The following is a 19,801-nucleotide window of genomic DNA, read 5'->3' on the forward strand; positions in this document are numbered from 1 at the left end:
GCACCATCAATATCGACAACACTCTCCAGGGCCTTTGGGGGTGTCCTTATCGCTACAACAACATACGCGCTAAATGCTATAAACCCTCAGATAAATTAGGGACTATATCAGAAAAAACCCCATTACAGGATGGTCCTCGTGGCACTCGACTTGTCAAAACATGATTATGATAGTTTGTGGTCGCGCCCATTGAATAGAACGAAACACTGTTAAAAGGAACTACAACAATCCCCAAAACCTCCGGGAGTGTCTTTAGCGCTACAGCAACATATGGCAAGCTCGGCGAAACCTTTTATATGGCAATATAATGAAAAATTTCGATAAACAAGCAGACTAATTTGCTTTGGAACGTTCCTAACGATCCGTCCATCAAGGTGCTACGGAAAATAAACGACAACCCACTCAGCATTTAGGTGATTAAACTTTGAATTTCCCTACATATCAATACAATTTGATTACTCTTTCTGACTAAATAATGAGTTATCATACAATTGAGCAAAAGAAATAATCAAATATTAATACTTTTGGTGATCAAAAACTGAAAATCATTTTTCGATAATTTTTTGGAATAATTTTTGAAGTCCTTTGATGATTAAATTTTAATATTTCATAAAAATCAACAAAAGTATAATCAAATATGCTTACCACTCGATGGACAAAAACTGAATATAGTTTTTAACCACATTTTGGAAACATATTTCAATCAAATGTGTTTACTTTAGTGATCAAAAATTTATAATTAATTTTTATTCAGCCTTTTGAATCTTTTATGAATATATTTGTTTACTGAATAAGATTATAATGTAGTATCTTATATGAAGAATAAATGCATGATAATCGCATTCAAAAATCTCAACCAAAACGATTGAAATATGGTCACGAATATGATCAGAAAATGACTGTGAAAAGCAGTCAAATATTACTCTAAAACTATTAAAGCTCAATTTTACAATGATATCAAATATGAATAAAAAGCGTTTTGAAATAGGAATCATAAATGATTATTCAAGAATAATCACATTATGGTACATTTTTCTCCCGACGTTACATTACTTTTCGAGCAGAAAATGCTTTTAAATTTGAACGTTTTTAAAAAAAATGCTGGCTGGGAATTTGTTACACGGTCTTGCTCGATTTCCAGTTGTGGAAAGCCGCACCAGGTTTTTGGGAACGTTAAAGGAGTACACTGTTCCAGGCATGTCAGGAGTACGATATGCACAATTGTGCAATAGCAGTATAAAAATTTTACAATGGTACTCGTGCTTCAATAACAGGACCAATATTTTTAACAGTTGTTGAATATTAATGACAAAGTTTCATATACAAACATATGTAACAGTTAATTGGTTCTGGGGTGCCGGGTGAAAAAGATGGTTAGGTACCATATCGAATTGAAGTATTCAGCTAATCAGTGATCACTGTCGAAACACAGAAAGCCACCCCAGTTCTTTGCGAATATATCTGCTGTCACAAACAATAATCACTAAAGAGTTTCCTTTAAATGGGTTGTTGTTGTAGCGATTAGGTTACTCCCCGAAGGCTTTGGGGAGTGTTATCGATGTGATGGTCCTTTGTTGGATACAGATCCGATACGCTCCGGTAACACAGCACCATTAAGGTGCTGGCCCGACCATCTCGGGAACGATTTATATGGCCACATTAAACCTTCAGGCCATCCCTCCCTCCCCACCCCCAAGTTCCATGAGGAGCTTGGGGTCGCCAGAGCCTCGTCTGTTAGTGAAACGGGATTCGCCGCTCGAAGGTGAGGTTGACAATTGGGTTGGAGAAGCTATATATTGCGCTACACAACCCCTTGCATCCCCTTTAAATGGGTCTTAGGCGGTTATTGCTTATGACCACAGATATATATTCTAGAAGATAGTATAGTTCGAAGCCTGAATGATATTCTTTTAATAAATTTAAACACAACAACCCTATTGAAGATGGGGAAGTCATTTATATATGTATTTGAACACGTGAAAGTGCATATAAAACATATTTATAAGAAAATATATAACTTATATGGGTATCGGAAATATTTTAAATAATGTACAGACATACTTCATTCAATGTTATTAATTCGCTTTACTTTTTTTTGTTTTTGCCTAGAGTTAAAGTGTGGTGCGATGTCGTTATTTGCGTCTTGCGACGACTAAATTCTACAAAATCTTCTTCTAATTTTTTCCGCGAATCTTCTAGTTTTCTCTTTTCTTCAGCGTGATCCCGTTTGAGCTTATCAAATTTTGCATGAAGCTTAAATAGAAGAATATATTCGATTTGAAACTCTAATTAGGAAAATATCACTTACCTCCTTCTCACTTTCCTTAAGTTCAGCTTCCTTTTCTTTGACCCTTTGAACAAACATCTGTCTAACTTCTTCTTCTTTGGCCTGCAGCTCCGCTAAATGGTTTGTCCTTTTTGCTTCAAATGTTTGCTGAAAAGATATCTAAAAAAGGTCGGATGACGTGATTGTATAGTTCTTTATAAACATGGTAAACTTACTGGTTTATTATCACTATCAACGTCACTAAATCCCATTTGTTCTAGGCGTTTTTGTCTATAAAGCTCATAATGTCGAGTATGTGTTTTTTCTCTCATATCCTCCATATTAGTTCTAATAAGCATTTCGCGTAGCTTTACAAAATCGCAATGCATTTCATTTTCGACTTGAACCGTACCCCATGGATATTGTCGAGCACGAATTAACTTATTGCCAACTTTGATAAAATCGGTGCTGCCCACCACTGCAAATGGGACATGCGTATTCATAGTTGTGTTAGTTTCAGCAACAGTTTCATCATCTGTTGGAAATTGATATATGTGAACGCCATTGTTAGACAGTTCCTGCATAATTCTACTCTTAAATCGATTAAGTTCTGACTTTGATATAGTATCAGCCTTAGCAATAATCGGGATAATGTTGACTTTGCTATCTAGTTTCTTCATACAAACTAGATCTAATGATTTGAGGCCATGGCCTGTGGGACATATAAAATAGAGGCACACATGAATCCGACTATCGTGACACGAAACTAAAGAACGTTTAATTTTCAACTCTTCCTGTAAATAAGCTTCGAATTGTGCATCGATATAGTCGACTACAGCCTTAAAAGAATCATCTTTGTTAATTTGATCACCATAGCCTACTGTATCGCAAATAGTCAGCTTGAGGCGAACATTGCTTTCTTGAAGTTCATAAGTATGCGCCTTCAATTTAACGTTAGGCAATGTATGAGGACTAGGAGTAGACTCAAAGCTAGTATTAAATAGAGTATCCATAAGAGTGGATTTTCCAAGCCCCGTTTCACCTAAAAAGATGCCAATTAAAACATTTTTAACATGTGTTACAATATTGTTTACTTACCAATGCACATAACGTTGAAAACGAAACCATTTTGTACGCTCTTGTTAACCAATTGGTCTGGCAAGCTATCAAATCCAACATGCCCAGACAACTTGAGGGTGCGCAAATGCGGTTCATTCTGTAGAAAAATAAAAAATTAAAATGTCTCAGATTGTCGCTGTTTTCACCATCTCCGGTTAACGTTAACTGGCATTTATTTGTGAGAAATCGTTCGGCAATCTGTCAAATAAAATGACAGCTAACGTTAAGTTGAGGTGGTACGTATATTCTCTTCCAGTGTTTCTACTGCTTTGGATACGGCTAATACTTCCGCTTGGAGATCTGGCATCAGGTGGTGATGTTGATGGAGGATCACTTTTTTTGGCGGATATGTGTTAAATTGGATAGATGTAAGTATATACATTATTAAAGAACAAGTGATTGACGGTGAATACTCCTAGGTATGTTAAGGCATCTCGATAAATACTACGAGATCCGGAAGTACATACTTTGCCGTTGGTGCCAGTGGGCTTGAACTACATCTATGTAGAATCTGAAAATCTTATCTGAACGATGTTATTATAATCAAAACACCACCAATAACCGCAAAAGAAGGCGATTTATCTAGAGCGATCCTAGTCAGTTTGGCTCAACTTCAGTCGCTGTAAGGTCAAAACTTTTAAAACTTATCGTAAATTTACTTTTTTTTAACAGCATTCTCAACATGCTCCGACATTGTTGAAAGCAAAAATTTGGAGAAGTCCCTTTAGAAGGATTCAAGCTGTTGAAAAGCGCTATTCAGAGCTTCCGCAACCTAATTTTCAACCTCAGCTCCTGTTACAAAGGTCAAAAAGGTTCAAAATGGCAATAATAAATCGTTCCCAAGATGGTCGGGCTAGTACCTTAATGGTGCTTGTTACCGGAATGTACCGAATCTATATCCGACAAAGGGCCATAAACATCGATCACTTCAAAAAACTTTCGGGGTGTCTGTAGCGCTACAACTCAAAAAAATAAATGAGTGTTATAACTAATCAGCAATAATCTTAATGTTCTGGAAGGATTGAAGTAATTTGAAGTGGAAACCAGATATTCAGGGTTGGCATCTTAGAGACGACACCATTTTCGATTCTAATCCCATCATCATAATCTATACATATGCTCAGTCATTTATGAATTAACGATGTCGGGTGAAATATTAGAAGTTGCTTAATAAAATTTGGTGTAGGAGTTTGTTTCTTTTATTAAAATTATCAGTCGTTATTTGAGAGTGAAAGTAAATTAGTAGGGGATGAGAGGCGTCAGAACCGGCAACGTGAAGTGCGGAGCCGCCTTAGCATTCCTCTACCAACTTCTTTTTAAGCCTTTTCATTATCCGATGGAAAATAAGTCCCAAAACTGAATTTTTAGGTATCAGATACACCTTTGTCTGGAGTTAAATTAAATTAAATGAGGGTCCGGGGTTCAAGCCTTGGCCGGGTTAAGGGAGGAGGCCCTCTAGGCAAAAATAAATAAAATTTTTTTCTGAAAGATGAAAAACTTATTTTGGCATCCATGATTCAAATTGGTTTTTGTTTGAGGTCAAACCTGTGTGTACAATGGAGAAATTAAAATTTTTTCATTGCGAAAAAACGCCAATGTCAGAAACGGCTTTTCCTTACAGGCGTTTTTGTCGTGAGTTTACTTACTGTATAGATCAATAATATTCCTGGAGCGAATTATTTCATGGCAAGTTTCAATGGTTTGCCAGATGCAAACTCATTTGCACTCGAAATAATGTTTTATAATTTTGCAGTCAATAGAAAATGTTTCGAGTACTTATCGGTCCACGGACCTTATTCAGTAACTGTGAGTTTTAAAATGTACACTTTTTCTTCATAAAATTTGTATAAAAGAAAAATGGCCTCGGGATTCATATTAAATTTCTTCTTGTTGACGAAAGCAAACACGACGGCATTATTTATATATAAAGGCGTAAACAATTTGTATCACATAAACTGCTCTTACCTTAACGAGGTCAACAGCGACAGACATTTTGGACCACTTTATTTGAAAAGCACTTTTTACTCAACAAAACCACTTAATCACATCAAAAACAACGCCCTTATGAAATAAAAAACCCAGCTGAATGTAGTGTTTGTGTTGTAGCGATAAACCGAATAAGGCTCAATAACACACCACTGTGCTGTGTTATTGTGTTAACACTCAGTAATGTGCGGCACGCACACGCACACTTATCGATTAATTTATAACACAGTGGCACACTCGATGGCACAAAGCTTGCTGTTTCTATAGCACAGAGAATGACACTCAGATCCATGGTTCAATTATGTACAGGTCGGCTCATCTCATCAGCTGATTTTATTTATGTCTTTGCATGGTCGAAGGGATTGTCAAAAGGAGATGGCAAACTCAAAATGAAACGAACACATTGGCAACATTTTAATTACACATACAAATACTGCTAAGTTTTATGTTTCCATTCCATACCATTCGCACCAACACCAATACACAGATTTTGACAATTTGAACAGACATATTTTGTTGCTTTACAGATGAGCCAACCTGTATATAGTTGAACCATGCTCAGATCGTAAGTGCACATTCATACATATGTACATAGTCCATTGTGCTTGTGTTTTGCTTGTGTGTTGATTGTACTCATAATCTTGCCTGTGTATTAGGTTTGAAAGATGTGGGCATAAAATGTATACTCTAAGTTGAAAATGTTCTATTTAAACAGAAAAAGTATTTATATAATTCCCTAAACATGGGAGTATGAAAGAAGATAAATGTTGCCATGATTTACTTTTCTAAATGGCGTCAAACGTGGCGTTAGAGGTAAGTAACACAGTACTGTGCTCTGATAATGTTCCAACACTCATATCGACTTTCGATAATCAGTTATAACACAATTGTGTCAACACAATGTGTTAACACTGCAAAGTGTGCATGTGCTACTGTGTTAACACTCAAAAAATAGTGTCATTACCCACCACTAAAACCGAACCGTTAACCGAACTGAATGTAATTGCATAGCGATACTTTTGGATCGTTAGGTGAATATCAAGTACAAGACAGGGTGTGCCTAAAAGAAAATGGCTTCAAAGTCAAATGTAATCAAAATAAAGCTGCACACATTGGTGCTTTATCGGTAACCGTATCGGTAACCTTATAACAGCTGATTCGACCAACCTTATGGGAATCACTGCAATCGATTTTTGGTGCCGCTAAGGTTGTAACATTATCGCAGCCAACCAATTGGTTTTTGGTTTACCGTCGTAACGATAAACAGCTGATTACGTTAGGGATACGACTACAGCGATACGACATAAGCTGGAGACATTGGTGCTTTATCGGTAATCGTATCGGTAACCTTTTAACAGCTGATTCGAACAACCTTATGAGAATCAATGCAATCGATTATTGGTGCCGCTAAGATCGTAACCGTATGGTAGCCAACCAATTGCGTTTTGGTTTACCGTCGTAACGATAAACAGCTGATTACGTTAGGGATACGGATTCAGCGATACGACATACGGCACCAATGACTCCAGCTATACGGCAACAATGATTCCCGCTTATCATGGCACATACCCTGCAAAAATTGTTGGATTACGTGTTCCATTTTCTTCACGTTGGAGTACTATAACAATACTCCTTTGCAATGCGTTTGCGGACCACCATCAGCCGATCATTGCTCGTTTTTTTACGACCGTGATCAAGACACGATGACGATCGAACAGAGTTGCCAAAAGTAAAATATTGCATACAAATAACTGATAATAAAATTTTACTATGGCAACTCTGATAAAATGCAACCGCGCACTGGTTTTATGTATACATACTATAGTATAGATAAATATTAGTTTCTTTATTCACGCAACTGCTAAATAACATAGGAATATTCGTAGTAAAAAATATAAAAGCTGTATTGCCCCTCTTCATTTACTTTCATTTTAAATTAAATTCACTCCGATAATTCTTTCCGACCCAATTCCTCTTTAGTACTTTGGCATATGATCCTCAGTGGTTGCTCCATGGAGTACTACAGTGAAAGCACTTTGGAAAGTACTCTCACGTATGTACTCTATGGAATACTCACAAACAAAGCGAGAGTGGGATCACCTACTCCTCTCCTAGGACATCACAAGGTTAATTGGAGCAAATTTTTTTGTATGAATACAGATTAGTTTTCGAACACTCCTATACTCCTAAAGGAGTATTCCTTAGACTATTTATGGAGTACTCGCGTTTTTTGAAGGGTAATCGTAGTCAAAATAAAATAGGTTTTAAATTTAGTTTCAGTTTTTTGACAGATAGCTCATAGAAAATTGTGTCAAAAAGCTGCAACTACATTTAAAGTCTATTTTATTTTGACTATGATTGTGCGCCCATGTCTTTAATTAAGTTGCCACCTTTGGACATAATTTTCTATGAAATCTTTGTCAAAAATTCTACATCTAAATTTAAAACTTTTTGGCGCATAACCATAGACAAAATAAAATAGTTTTTAAATTTAGTTGCAGCTTTTTGACATAATTTTCTATGAGCTATCTGCCAAAAAAGCTGCAACTAAATTTAAAACCTATTTTATTTCGACTATGAACATGCGCCATTGTATTTTGACTACGTCTTCCCCAGCAAACACTCCAGTATATTTATTTTTTAAGTTCGGCTCATGTATCTCACAGATCACAAAATATTCGGGAAAGTACGACCTAATGATATTAACCTAAGGCTTCGAACCCCGAAGATCTGTTGTAATCTCGAGATTTCGGGATTTTAAAATGCCAACCCCGGGCTACCGGAAGTATCCAAAGATTGTTTTATTTGAATTTTGATAAAAGAAGTTATGTAAGGCAAATGCATACGAGCAGTTTAACATAAACAATTATTCAGTCCTATGTTTTAAAAATAATTGAAAGCTTATTTTATAAAAAAATAAAAACGCTTCGAAAACGCTCTATCATAGAAAACGTTTGAATTACGCCCTGTAGATTATGACGTTGTTCAGTTGTGATAGTCTCACTGTCAGTATTGACATATTTTCCTGATTTATAACAAACAGCTGTGATAATTTAGGTGTCAGCCCTGATCCAAGAAGTTGAGTGGAAATGATCAGTAAGGAGGAACACGGACACGTACACAGTTGTTTACATCACATTTGCGCCATTCCCATTAAGTTTGTGGTGCAAAGTTAGTTCGGAGCGCTAATATAGTTAGGCAAGATACACACAAGGCGTAGCTTCATAGACGCGTACAAGATATGACATGTAGCTATGATTTCTCTACGCCTCAAGATCTGCACACAAAGCTACTTTCGAGCGTCGCTACAAAAAGCAAACAATTATTGAAAAAAATAAGAAATTAAATTTCTTCAGCTATATTCGTCCCCTAAACCAAAGGAAAATAGGTATTAAAAGTTGTTTGCATCCCCGTGCCTTTGTAAATTATGAAAGGCAACTTTACACCACCGCGGACTAGAGATAAAAGTGATTTCTAGTTTCCAACACTTTTTAGCTTTTTAATTGCTTCAACAATGTCTAACCAAGCTTTTTATGGTGTTGCATACTTTTTTTCGCTTTGGTAACATACCTTTCACGCACTTTTATTACCTAAAATAATATTTTCTAATTAATTACACAAATTTGCATACAAAAAAAATGTAAACAAACATCTTGTTCTTCCTGTTCTTCAAGCGAACGTACGCTCAGCGACCAACATTGCTGTACGCTTAGCTACATGAAGCTTTCATGCTTTGTCGCTTTCATACAGCTTACGCGTCGTGTGAAGCTTTCCATTCAAGTACATGTGTTCGACATCAAAGCGTATAGGTTTCGCCTGCAGCGTCCAATACGCGTCTCAGCCGCGTAGCCTCGTGTGCTTTATGGTAACAGTACTGCCAAAGAGGATAAATAAATAAGAGGCACCAGTCTGCTACGAGTGGCGAATAACTCGCTGGAAATCAAAAAAATTTATGTCTAATGTTTTCTGTGAGGGACATTTTTAATTGTCTCGCATTTATCCATGCCGTGTATGCACCTTATGCAAATGTTATTTTTGGAAAGAGAATTAATTAATTAATTAAATAAAGTTGGAAAAATAAACACAAATACCCCACTTTATTATTATTATTTATTTATTATTACAGCGTTTTAAGCCTAAAACTTAGATTATTACAAATTATAAATACATTTTAATAATAATAGAATTTCTAGCTTTTGGGGTGTCGGAATGCGTGAGATTCCGGTCAGTCAGGGAACTCATGGTCCCAACGGGCGAGTCTTGGAGTCATCTCATTGGGAGGTTGGAAGGACGTTTTCTCAATCCTGCCCTACTCCAAGACGTATGATTACACAGTTTTATTATTTATGCTGTCGGAATGCATTTGATTCCGTTCAACCCAAAAGCTAGCAGCTCAGCAGAATGAGCCACTCTTATCGGACGGTTGGAAAGGACGTGTTTCCAATCCTCCCTGTACCAGCTTTTATGTAAACATAATTAATTAAAATATATCATTGTTATAGGAATATACGTGATTCACATGAACACTCCAACTGTTTGTCTGGGACGATATTTTCAGGAATTCTTTCCCAATTTGATTGCGAGCGATATATGTATTTGACCTGATGCATAAGGTTCCTCTGTGTCTATTTGGATTGCCATGTACGCTCAAGCATCAGTAGCATGAAATACAGATACAAAATATTTTATCTTATTGGAAGGGTTTTGCAATATTCTAATACATTTTTTTGAAGGTGTTTAAGTTTACACAATTTTTAACATGATTAGGTAGTGCATTAAAACATCTCATGCCTTTGTAAAATATATTTTGCTTGTCCGTTTCTGTTTTCAGAAGAGGTAATCTAAAATTATTATTTTCCCTGATTATGTAAGAATGGGTTTCATTCACATAAACAAGTTTTTCACTTAGGTAGGCTGGTAATTTACCATGCTTGATATAAAATAAAAATTTCGTACTATGGTAAAATATCAACTGTTTCACACTCAACCAGTTTAGTGCATCAATCGTACTCTTTATGGAAGTGTCGTACCTCACTTTCAATATAAATCTCATAGCTTTGTTTTGCATAATTTGCATAATTATATAAGACATTTATGCACATCTCGCCCAAAAAAAAACCTAGGAGTACCCTAACGAATAACATTACGCAAAGTAACGAGTGACGTCTCATATTATATTTATCCTCTTTGGTACTGCTTATTCGACCAAAGAGGATAAATATAGTAAGAGCCGTCACTCGTTATTTTTTAGGCATTTACTCTATGTAAACTATGAGGTAGTCGCTACTTTTTTTTTGGGCGAGATGTTTATAAATGTCTTCTATACATTTTCATGGGGTATTTGTGTTTATTTTCCGACTGTATTTAATTAATTATTTAATTCTCTTTCCAAAAAACACGTTTGCATAAAGTGACAACACCGCATGGATAAATGGAATGCAAGTCAAAAATGTCCCTCATAAAACAAAAGTAGCGACTACCTCACAGTTTACATCGAGTAAATGCCTAAAAAATAACGAGTGACGGCTCTTATTATATTTATCCTCTTTGATTCGACGTCGTCTCAAATGATAGTCAGTGGCCCATAGTCATAGCATGAGCTATCTGCTCATAGAAAATTATATCAAAAAGCTGTAACTAAACCTATTTTATTTTGACTATGCGCCAGTGTTTTAGTAGGATATATGGGGCATATCGAATGTCGTTTTTCTTAGAAATCGATAATTTACCACCACTCGCATGTGCATAACTAGCAGCTGTCAACAGTTTAAACTACAAAGAGGTACGTACCGTTACGTGGTTGTAGCGAGTTAATTTGGTTGAAGTGCGCTTGTGAAATGTGATTGCATTTTTTGCTAATTAAAACAATTTTACCAGAAATTTTTGTTGTTTTTCGCGTACGACCTTTTCTGTCTTTAGTGCTCGTTGTATGCGCTTAATTTACAAATGTGGTATGCAATTTTGTTGTAGAATTCTATAGAATTGGTAAATAGAAGTTTATGTCATAGTGTACCTATACCAAGTGTGTTCACTAAGCGATAAACGTCAAAACTACAAACAGCCTCGCTCACCTGATGGAAATCTCAGGTCTAGAGTCGCATTTTTGGTCTCAACGACAACATTTTTGTCTACCAATCGTCTCGACTTTTTCAATTTTTCAATCATTCGGAGCATTCGGCAATGGTATCCATTTTGAATTCGCTGTCATTCCGAATCCAGCGAGTGCCTGTCAGAATGCTTGACAGATAAGTCAACACACTTGTACTTGTACACTATGGTTTATGTAACGCTATGACTACCATGGCTATGACTAAAGCTGGAGACATTGGTGCTTTATTGGTAACCGTATCGGTAACCTTTTAACAGCTGATTCGACCAACCTTATGAGAATCAATGCAATCGATTATTGGTGCCGCTAAGATCGTAACCGTATCGTAGCCAACCAATTGGGTTTTGGTTTACCGTCGTAACGATAAACAGCTGATTACGTTAGGGATACGGATACAGCGATACGACATACGGCACCAATGACTCCAGCGTAAAGGGATCGTAAATAAGTATTCAGTATTTTTAAATATTAATGATCAACAAGTAGTTGGAATGGCATTTGACCGTAACATTAATCGGATTTTAAGTATCGTGACATTGTTAAGCGCCAAATACACGACACGAAAATTTCCGCGAACATTCCTGTTATGTCATGTTTCTGCGACCTTTTCTGTCGTGTATGGTGGTGTTTGCCAGTTCGCGAAAATGTTCGCCAAAAATCAAAATATTTTAATTTTTGGCGAACATTTGCGCGAACTGTTCGTGCGTGTATGGCGAAATAGCTCATAATCGTAGTAATTTCTGAACGGAACAGACGTGCGCGGAAAAGTAAAATGGACAATAAAAAATTTCTGAGTGAATTTATTGAAATGTATAAATTTTGCGATCTTCTCACTTTTTTTTACGCTTAATTGCCACAGCGAGCAATATTGCTGCAGCACAATTGTTGTCCGTATTCACCGCTGTCTGAAAGAGAACTAATGTTCGGCTAAAAGTTCGTATGGTGTATGGCCAAAGCTGCGAATAAGATTGCGGAATGTTCGCGGAAATGTTCGTGTCGTGCATTGTACAGGTCTACAAGTAGGATATGTAGCAGCACGCACATACACAGCCACGCTCACCTGATAAAATGCTTGTTCTTGTTCGTTTTTTTTGTGGATGCTATTTGGCACTGTTGTACTTCTTAGGACCAAAAAAAGTTTAGTAGCTGCTATCGAAAACTGCTTAAATTTTTTTTTCTTATATTACAAAGAAATATACTTATTTACTTTCAAACGAGCACTTAATTACATCTCTCTTTAATAACCATATATTTTGGACAATTTTAATTAACAAATTGTGATACTTTATTACCGGGGACGATTGCTAAAACACGACCAAAAGCGTCGGGGGAGGTATTAATAGACGCGTTTTTGCCTCGCTTCCAATAATTCGAATACTTTTTCTCTTCGGACTATTGACAACAGGACAAAACGCGTCTATTCATTTTTCTTTCCGCTTTTTTGGACGGGTTATTGCAGTCGAGCTCGGTTTCAAACTGTTTTTCGCGGAGAACTTTTGAACGGGTAGAAAAACTTAACTCCCGTGTTTGTATTCTTAATACTGAAATAACTACGCGCCCTCAGATACCCCAACTGAACTCTTTTATAATTTTCTGAAGGACCCATATGGGTGCACTTAAAATTTCCTACTAAATTCGATCAAAAAAATTTACCATCACAGCAACCCATATCTTATATTCCGATCCCTTTTTTGCTTCCCTGTGTCGCTTTCGACGAAGCAACTCCGGTAATTTTGACACTTCGTTCAGTGTCAAAACTCATGTTCCACGCAGGTTCCACTGGGTTCCACGCTAGTTTGACACTGACCGAAGTGTCAAACTGCCGTGTGTTAGAAAGGGAAAGAAATTGTTTCCTTCTCATACATATCATACTTGTAAACCTGTACAATGGTGTCGTGTATTTGGCGCTTTAGCGAAGGTACGGGACGCGTTTCTATTAATGTTCATTCAAAGTTTAATATGTGTACCACGATATGATAAAAAGATTAAGCAAGAGAAATGGGAACTCGGTTCTATGATTGCTACAATACAGAACATTACATATTTCTTAGCGGTGCTAAATGGTAAGTGAAAAGAAATTTGTCACGCGGTATGTTCTATATCGAATTATTATATCTTACTCCGATATTTATTTATTCTTACATAGTATTTCTCATAAATCTATTGGCGTTATTGGTCAGCACATTTAATTTGAAGATATATTTCTGAAAGGCTTTAACAATATTGTTTTCAATGAATTAAATTCTTAAGAGAAAAATATAATATTTCGATGGCACTGAGCATAGAAGTTCCTGCGAATAATCCTAAGACACCTCCCGCGGATACTGAAAAGAAAAAAAGGCGCATATAGAAGTATTAATCTGAAATTTCCAAAAAGTATTAATCCGAAATTTTTGTAAAGTGCTTGTCTTGCCTACCACACTGAAGGTCCCAGGCTCAAGTCAAACAGGTATAATCATGGGAGGGGGTGCTAATTGATCAACGACATCAGCCACAAAACAGGAATACCTTTACTGTATTTTTTTTTTCAACAAATTGTAACTAAACCAGAAGTAAGAGACGTCACTCCATACCATGGTATAAAAAAGAAGGTAGTTCCATTCAAAATTGTTTGACGTATTTGGGGATCTTTAAAGTTTCATAGTGTTTGTTGTTTTGCTAAAAGCGTTGCCATACCGTTACTGTTTAAGGAGAAATTGTGGTTGTTCGCGAAATTTCCTTCAGGATGAAAACGCAATGGTCATCTGAGACAATAATAATATGCTTAGCACGATTTATGTGCATAAATATCGATTGAGAATACAGTAAAACATGCATTTTTATTGAAAAATAGTGGATAACGACTCATACATTGGTTAATGACTCATATGTATCTTTATGGCAGCTTGACCCCTAGATAGAAAAAACTACACGACAAATCCTGTTGTTCTAGCATGGCCCTATTATCATGCCCTTGCAGTGGATATTTCTCAAGGCATGTTGAGAAAGAGTCTACCTCCAAAGTCTGCAGTTAGTGGTAGGTGTTTAATTTGTTACGTTTGAGGGATGCCACATCCATGTCAATGCTAAAACGGCTCAGAATATGTATAGGTGGTGATTGCCCGAAGGTGACCCTGGTATAGTGATGGAACGATATTTCGCTATTGGTGATTGCATCGCCGCTATTGACAAATCGCTAATAGCTATAGCTATTGCAATCCAAAAATATCAGTGATTGGCGATTTTCCTTCATTCGATTCTTTTGAATGGCAATCACCTCTGGCAGAATATCGCCAATAGCGATTATAGCGATTGGCGATTTTCCTTTAGCATGAAATTCTAATACTAATATTGATAGCGGGGATGCAATCATCGATAGTGAAATATCGTTCATCACTTCTCATCTGTGTGTTTTGCTTTCCGACTAGAGTTGTGCTTTTTCGTTCATTTCAGATATTCGAATCTTTAGTTCTTTTTCTGATGAACGAACAAGTTGTTCTTTTTGTTCATCTGTTCTTTTTTTTCAAGCAAATTTGATCACTGCTGCTCTCACCCGCGAAAAAAGCCAACAAGTATAGATGGGAGTGTGTATGCAGAAATGCTTTGTGTAGGTATATTTAAATGAGTAATGAATAAATAAGTTAATATAGATGTATAATTAACTTCAAAAAAAGTTACAAATTTCGGAAGATCCAGGAAATTGAAAGAGTACAGACACAAATTGTAAATATGAACTTTTCAAGTTTAATAAATGTAATAATTAGTTTCTTACAAAGCATTTGTTCATAAATCGTCCATACATATATTGTTGTAGCAGTGCCACACACAAAGATGACCACACATATCTTTAGTGCAAGTGGCATTATCGACATTCGTGCTCACTGTGAATTTCTGCGTATGTATGTATGAATTTACAGTGTTCGCGAACGGGAAGAGAGAAAGAATAACATTAGATAAAACGAACTAAAAGAACAAATGAACTAAAAGAACCGAAATCGAAGATCTAGTTCACTTGTTCAGTTGAGAGACCCGGTCAATTGAACAAGTTCAGAACGAAACGACCCAACTCTATTTCCGACTGAGTAAAAAAGTTTATTGGCGACAAAAAGGAATAATTTTCCCGAAAATTGGAAAAATATACTTTTACAAAAATTTGCCAGCTATTATCGAAAAATGGGGATAGTTGTCTTAAGAACTGCACAACGAAAAAAATTTCTCGTCAACAGATAGTGGTAAATAAGGGCGAAAAAAGTATGCTTTTTGTGCAGAGAAATTGTGGAGACGGCGAACGGAACAAAGCAAACTTGTGCAACAACAATTTTGATGACGAAGTGATGTGCAATAATTGCAAAAAATGGTTTTGCAATGGGCGTGGAAGCACATCCGGATCCCAAATTGTTAAACTTTCGGTGAGGGCTAAACATAGGGAAGTCACCCTACATTCTGAAGGTCCACTTCGAGAAACAGTACTAAAATTTTACTCGTGTGGCGTACGTAATATACATATATGAATTGGGATCAAGAACAATGGAAGCCAGTTATAACTGATCGTTCGTTTTTGCCGTGGTTGGTTAAGGTGCCTACCGAACAAGAGCAGTGGCGTGCACGACAAATATCAGCAGCACAAATACACAAATTATAGGAATTATGGAAGGAAAATATCGATGCAACATTTCAGGATTTAGAGAAGCCAGGTATAGACACTGAACCATCCCAAGTGCTATTGCGTTATGAAGATGGTTATCAATACGAGATAGTTTTTGGTCCACTTGTGCGCCTAGAAACAGAATACGATAAAAATTTAAAAGGATCGCAAACACAGGAGGGTATAGAAATAAGATGGGACGTTGGCCTAAACAAAGAAACAATAACATTTTTTCGCTTGCTAAAACTGATTCGGACATGGAACTAATGCATGTGTTATTCATAAGTTAATACTTCTAGGCTATAGCCGTTAACAGTTTTATAAAATAAAAGAATTATAGAAACATATATTACTCGTCTTATTGTAAACAGATTAACTCAAAATTTAAGTTTTTTGGGAGAATGCAAGTCAAGCTTTGTCATATGGTTTGTATGTGGTTGAATTCTCCGGCTAATTTCTAGGGCACTGAAGTGGGTGGCTAATTTTCTGCTAAAGAATATTTTTATAATAGTTTGAAGAATTTGATATATTTTTCCTCTGTATTTTTCATTAAAAATTGATTCACTTTACTATACAAATATTATGCAGCCGAATACAACTTTCAGAATAAATTCATACGGAGTATTTCTGAATACATCGGTGTAGTATAATATAGTAAATAAATCATGTTTTTATGGTGTTACATATACAGATTTATTTCGGGTTGATTCATCTTACGTTTAAAAATCAAAGCATTTTCAATTAGCAAAATTTATAAAACAAATATGCATAGACATCTATTTAAGCTATGTTCATCTCATTGAGTGTAATACGAGACTGAACATATTAGAATTTCACATTACATCAGTTTACTATAAAAGGTACATATTTTCGTCTTTTTATTCCAATTTTGGTTCATATATTCTGTATACTAAATTAAATGAATGTATAACATTCAATCTACTCCGGTAAACAAACTTAAACATTCAATTTTTATATCCAAGTATACAAATAATTGCAGATTCGCTTATCAAAGATAAATTAAAGCGATCGCCATAGCTGTAAAAAAATAGCCATATCTATATTCACTGATAGCTCAAAATCGCTGTATCGCCCATCATATCTTCTGTATAGAATCGCTTGTTAAAATAAAGCGATCGCTATAGCTATAAAAAATAGCCGTGATTCAAAAATAGCCATATCTATTTTCACTGATAGCTCAAAATAGCCATATCGTCCATCACTACCCTGGTACAACGGGCAAAAGAACTAATACCTAGTGGCTAACCTGCAGAACTACAGGGCAATGTTCTCCCTAAGAAATGGTTTAACAATTCCTTCTTTAAGAGCTACGCTTGAATTATACAATAAATAAAAAACGTGTACTTGTAGCCAATTTATCACCATTCAATTTCATAAAAATTGTGTTTAAGTATGCTAAACTCTTTAGAAATTGCGGTGTCGGTTTATAAGGACCTCCTTTGGGCAATCAATTGACAAACGTGTATGTTTTGTCAACATATTCTGAGCAAACTTACGGACACTTCGAAGGCTATATTCCCTTGCTTTGTATACTTCGACCCACAATAGATCTACACAAAGGTCGCAGTGCTTCCAGACTTAAGCTGGAGACATTGGTGCTTTATCGGTAACCTTTTAACAGCTGATTCGACCAACCTTATGAGAATCAATGCAATCGATTATTGGTGCCGCTAAGGTCGTAACCGTATCGTAGCCAACCAATTGGTTTTTGGTTTACCATCGTAACGATAAACAGCTGATTACGTTAGGGATACGGATACATCGATACGACATACGGCACCAATGAATCCAGCTTTAGTAATAATAATAATAATTCGACCCATGTTTCTTCTACCAGCAATTTTCGGGAGCTCGAAAAACTTATTAAAAACCTTGTTTTCTAGTCTGATATTTCGTTTCAAAATATTTCCAACGCATGCGGCTGATTTTTTTCTTTTATATTTAAAATAACTATGAAAGTAATTTAGCCGTAGTCGTTAATATAAAATCCATCAAAATTAAAAAAATTCGTAATCATTCTTCAATCTGATAGCTTCTTTTTGGTGAAATTGTCATTGTCCCCGCAAAAGTCAAGTACCTAACGTCAAAGAGGATAAATAAATAAGAGCCACCGGTCTGCTACGGGTGGCGAGTAACTCGCTGGAAATCATAAAAATTGATGTCTAATGTTTTCTGTGAGGCACATTTTTAATTGTCTCGCATTTATCCATGCCGCGTAGGCACCTTATGCAAATGTTATTTTTGGAAAGAGAATTAATTAAGTAAATAAAGTTGGAAAAATAAACACAAATACCCCACGAAATGGGGAGTACCCTAACGAATAACATTACGCAAAGTAACGAGTGACGTCTCTTATTATATTTATCCTCTTTGCTAACGTCACACTAAATGGAACTACCTCCATTTTTTGTATCATGCTCGATACCTTGGCAAATTACTCGTTGTTTTCTTAAGGTTTTTGTTTGTAAAATATGTAATGTAATGTAAAAACGCCTTCTTTACATTTTTGTGTTTATTTTTATGATTGCATTAATTTAATTAATAAATTATGTTACTACACCGCAAAACTTCACTGAGAAAAGTATCGAGTGACGGCTCTTACCAATAAAAACCATTTGCCTGAAGAGCACGCAAATCTTTTTACGCTTTATTTTTATGAGATAAAAAATCAAAGCAACAAAATTTTCAAAATTAACAATAACATGCCTCCTCACTTATTTTGGGCATAACATTGGTCTCGTTTTCGCAAGTGAGTAAATTGATTTATTGATTTTGTGCCATAGAAACGCTTCTCTTAATTTAGACAAGTAGTTTTCTCAAAAACTAAGATATTTTTTTCCTTGGTTATAGGAATAATTTTCATAAAAATTGTGTAACAAAATTAAAAAATTTAATTGTGTAACTGTCTCGGCCGTGCATTTCTAGTCGAGGACCGCAACTTTACAGTCGAGTGCTCTTATTCACTGAGCTAACGCGTGCATGTAAATAATTGAAAAAATTGAAGAAAAATGTTTCCTCAAATAAAAGAAAATTTTTATACAAAAAAAAGAAATTCTTAGTCATTAAATTGAAATAAAAAAAAAATAATAATAAAAATTTAAATAGATTCAGGAAAAATTTAATTCCGCAACTATTTAGTCACGAATCGATCCGCACTCCCCTCGAAAGACATTCGGCGGATATCGTAATAGGCATGATTACTTTTCTTCTTGTATCATAGAGGAAGGACCAATATTTAACCGAGTTATCAAAACTCACACGTACTGAATATATCCCCTTATACTTTATTACTTACCAATTAAATCTAACTGTGTTTGCGTAACGCTTCTAACACATCGAAGTGAAGGTGTATTTTGCACCTTGATCTCAACTTCAGTGAACTCGGAATATGACGTTTTTATAATTTCATTAGACCTAGAATAAAGAAATTATTTCGATAATTTGGAGTTTTAAAATTTGAAGAATATTAGTTCATAGTGGAAAATTTAAAAGTACACCATTAAGTTACAAGTACAAAAAAAAAATATATGTGAGGAATTCTTTGTCAAATCCGCCACCCCCGCTCATTTCTATTAAATTCTCTATGTTGGGCGCCATCTTGAATTTGAAATTTGACGTCTGATTCTTGTTTAGCGACCCCACAATATTTCTAATAAGTAATTTGGTCATTATTATT

General features: G+C 35.7%; 2 protein-coding genes across 2 annotated transcripts in view; both read right to left on the minus strand.

The window, feature by feature from the left end:
• Positions 1-1,937: 1,937 nt before the first annotated feature.
• On the minus strand, positions 1,938-5,616 carry Septin2 (septin 2). Its single transcript, XM_067777319.1, has 5 exons — positions 5,351-5,616; positions 3,365-3,482; positions 2,503-3,308; positions 2,309-2,446; positions 1,938-2,253 (listed from the first exon to the last, which is right to left on the minus strand). Exons 1-5 carry the CDS (start codon positions 5,375-5,377, stop codon positions 2,086-2,088), a joined length of 1,257 nt encoding a protein of 418 aa, XP_067633420.1. The 5' UTR covers positions 5,378-5,616; the 3' UTR covers positions 1,938-2,085.
• An 8,045-nt stretch (positions 5,617-13,661) lies between these two features.
• Positions 13,662-19,801, minus strand: part of ppk29 (pickpocket 29) — a 57,125-nt gene continuing 50,985 nt past the window's right edge. The window contains exons 8-9 of the mRNA XM_067770774.1: positions 19,421-19,539; positions 13,662-13,804 (exon numbers count right to left, since the gene is read on the minus strand). Coding sequence (XP_067626875.1) covers positions 13,710-13,804; positions 19,421-19,539 — 214 coding nt within the window. The 3' untranslated portion in view covers positions 13,662-13,709. The remainder of the gene's footprint in view (positions 13,805-19,420; positions 19,540-19,801) is intronic.

The sequence above is a fragment of the Eurosta solidaginis genome, chromosome 3 (genome assembly GCF_040869045.1).
Source record: "Eurosta solidaginis isolate ZX-2024a chromosome 3, ASM4086904v1, whole genome shotgun sequence".
Taxonomy (NCBI): Eukaryota; Metazoa; Arthropoda; class Insecta; order Diptera; family Tephritidae; genus Eurosta; species Eurosta solidaginis.

Coding starts and splice junctions, on each gene's coding strand:
- Septin2 (XM_067777319.1), bottom strand. CDS start 5,377: ATGTCTGTCGCTGTTGACCTCGTTAAG. Junction 3,483..5,350: donor TCGCTGTTGACCTCGTTAAG/GTAAGAGCAGTT, acceptor ATTTTTCTACAG/AATGAACCGCATTTGCGCAC. Junction 2,254..2,308: donor TTAAGGAAAGTGAGAAGGAG/GTAAGTGATATT, acceptor CTTCTATTTAAG/CTTCATGCAAAATTTGATAA.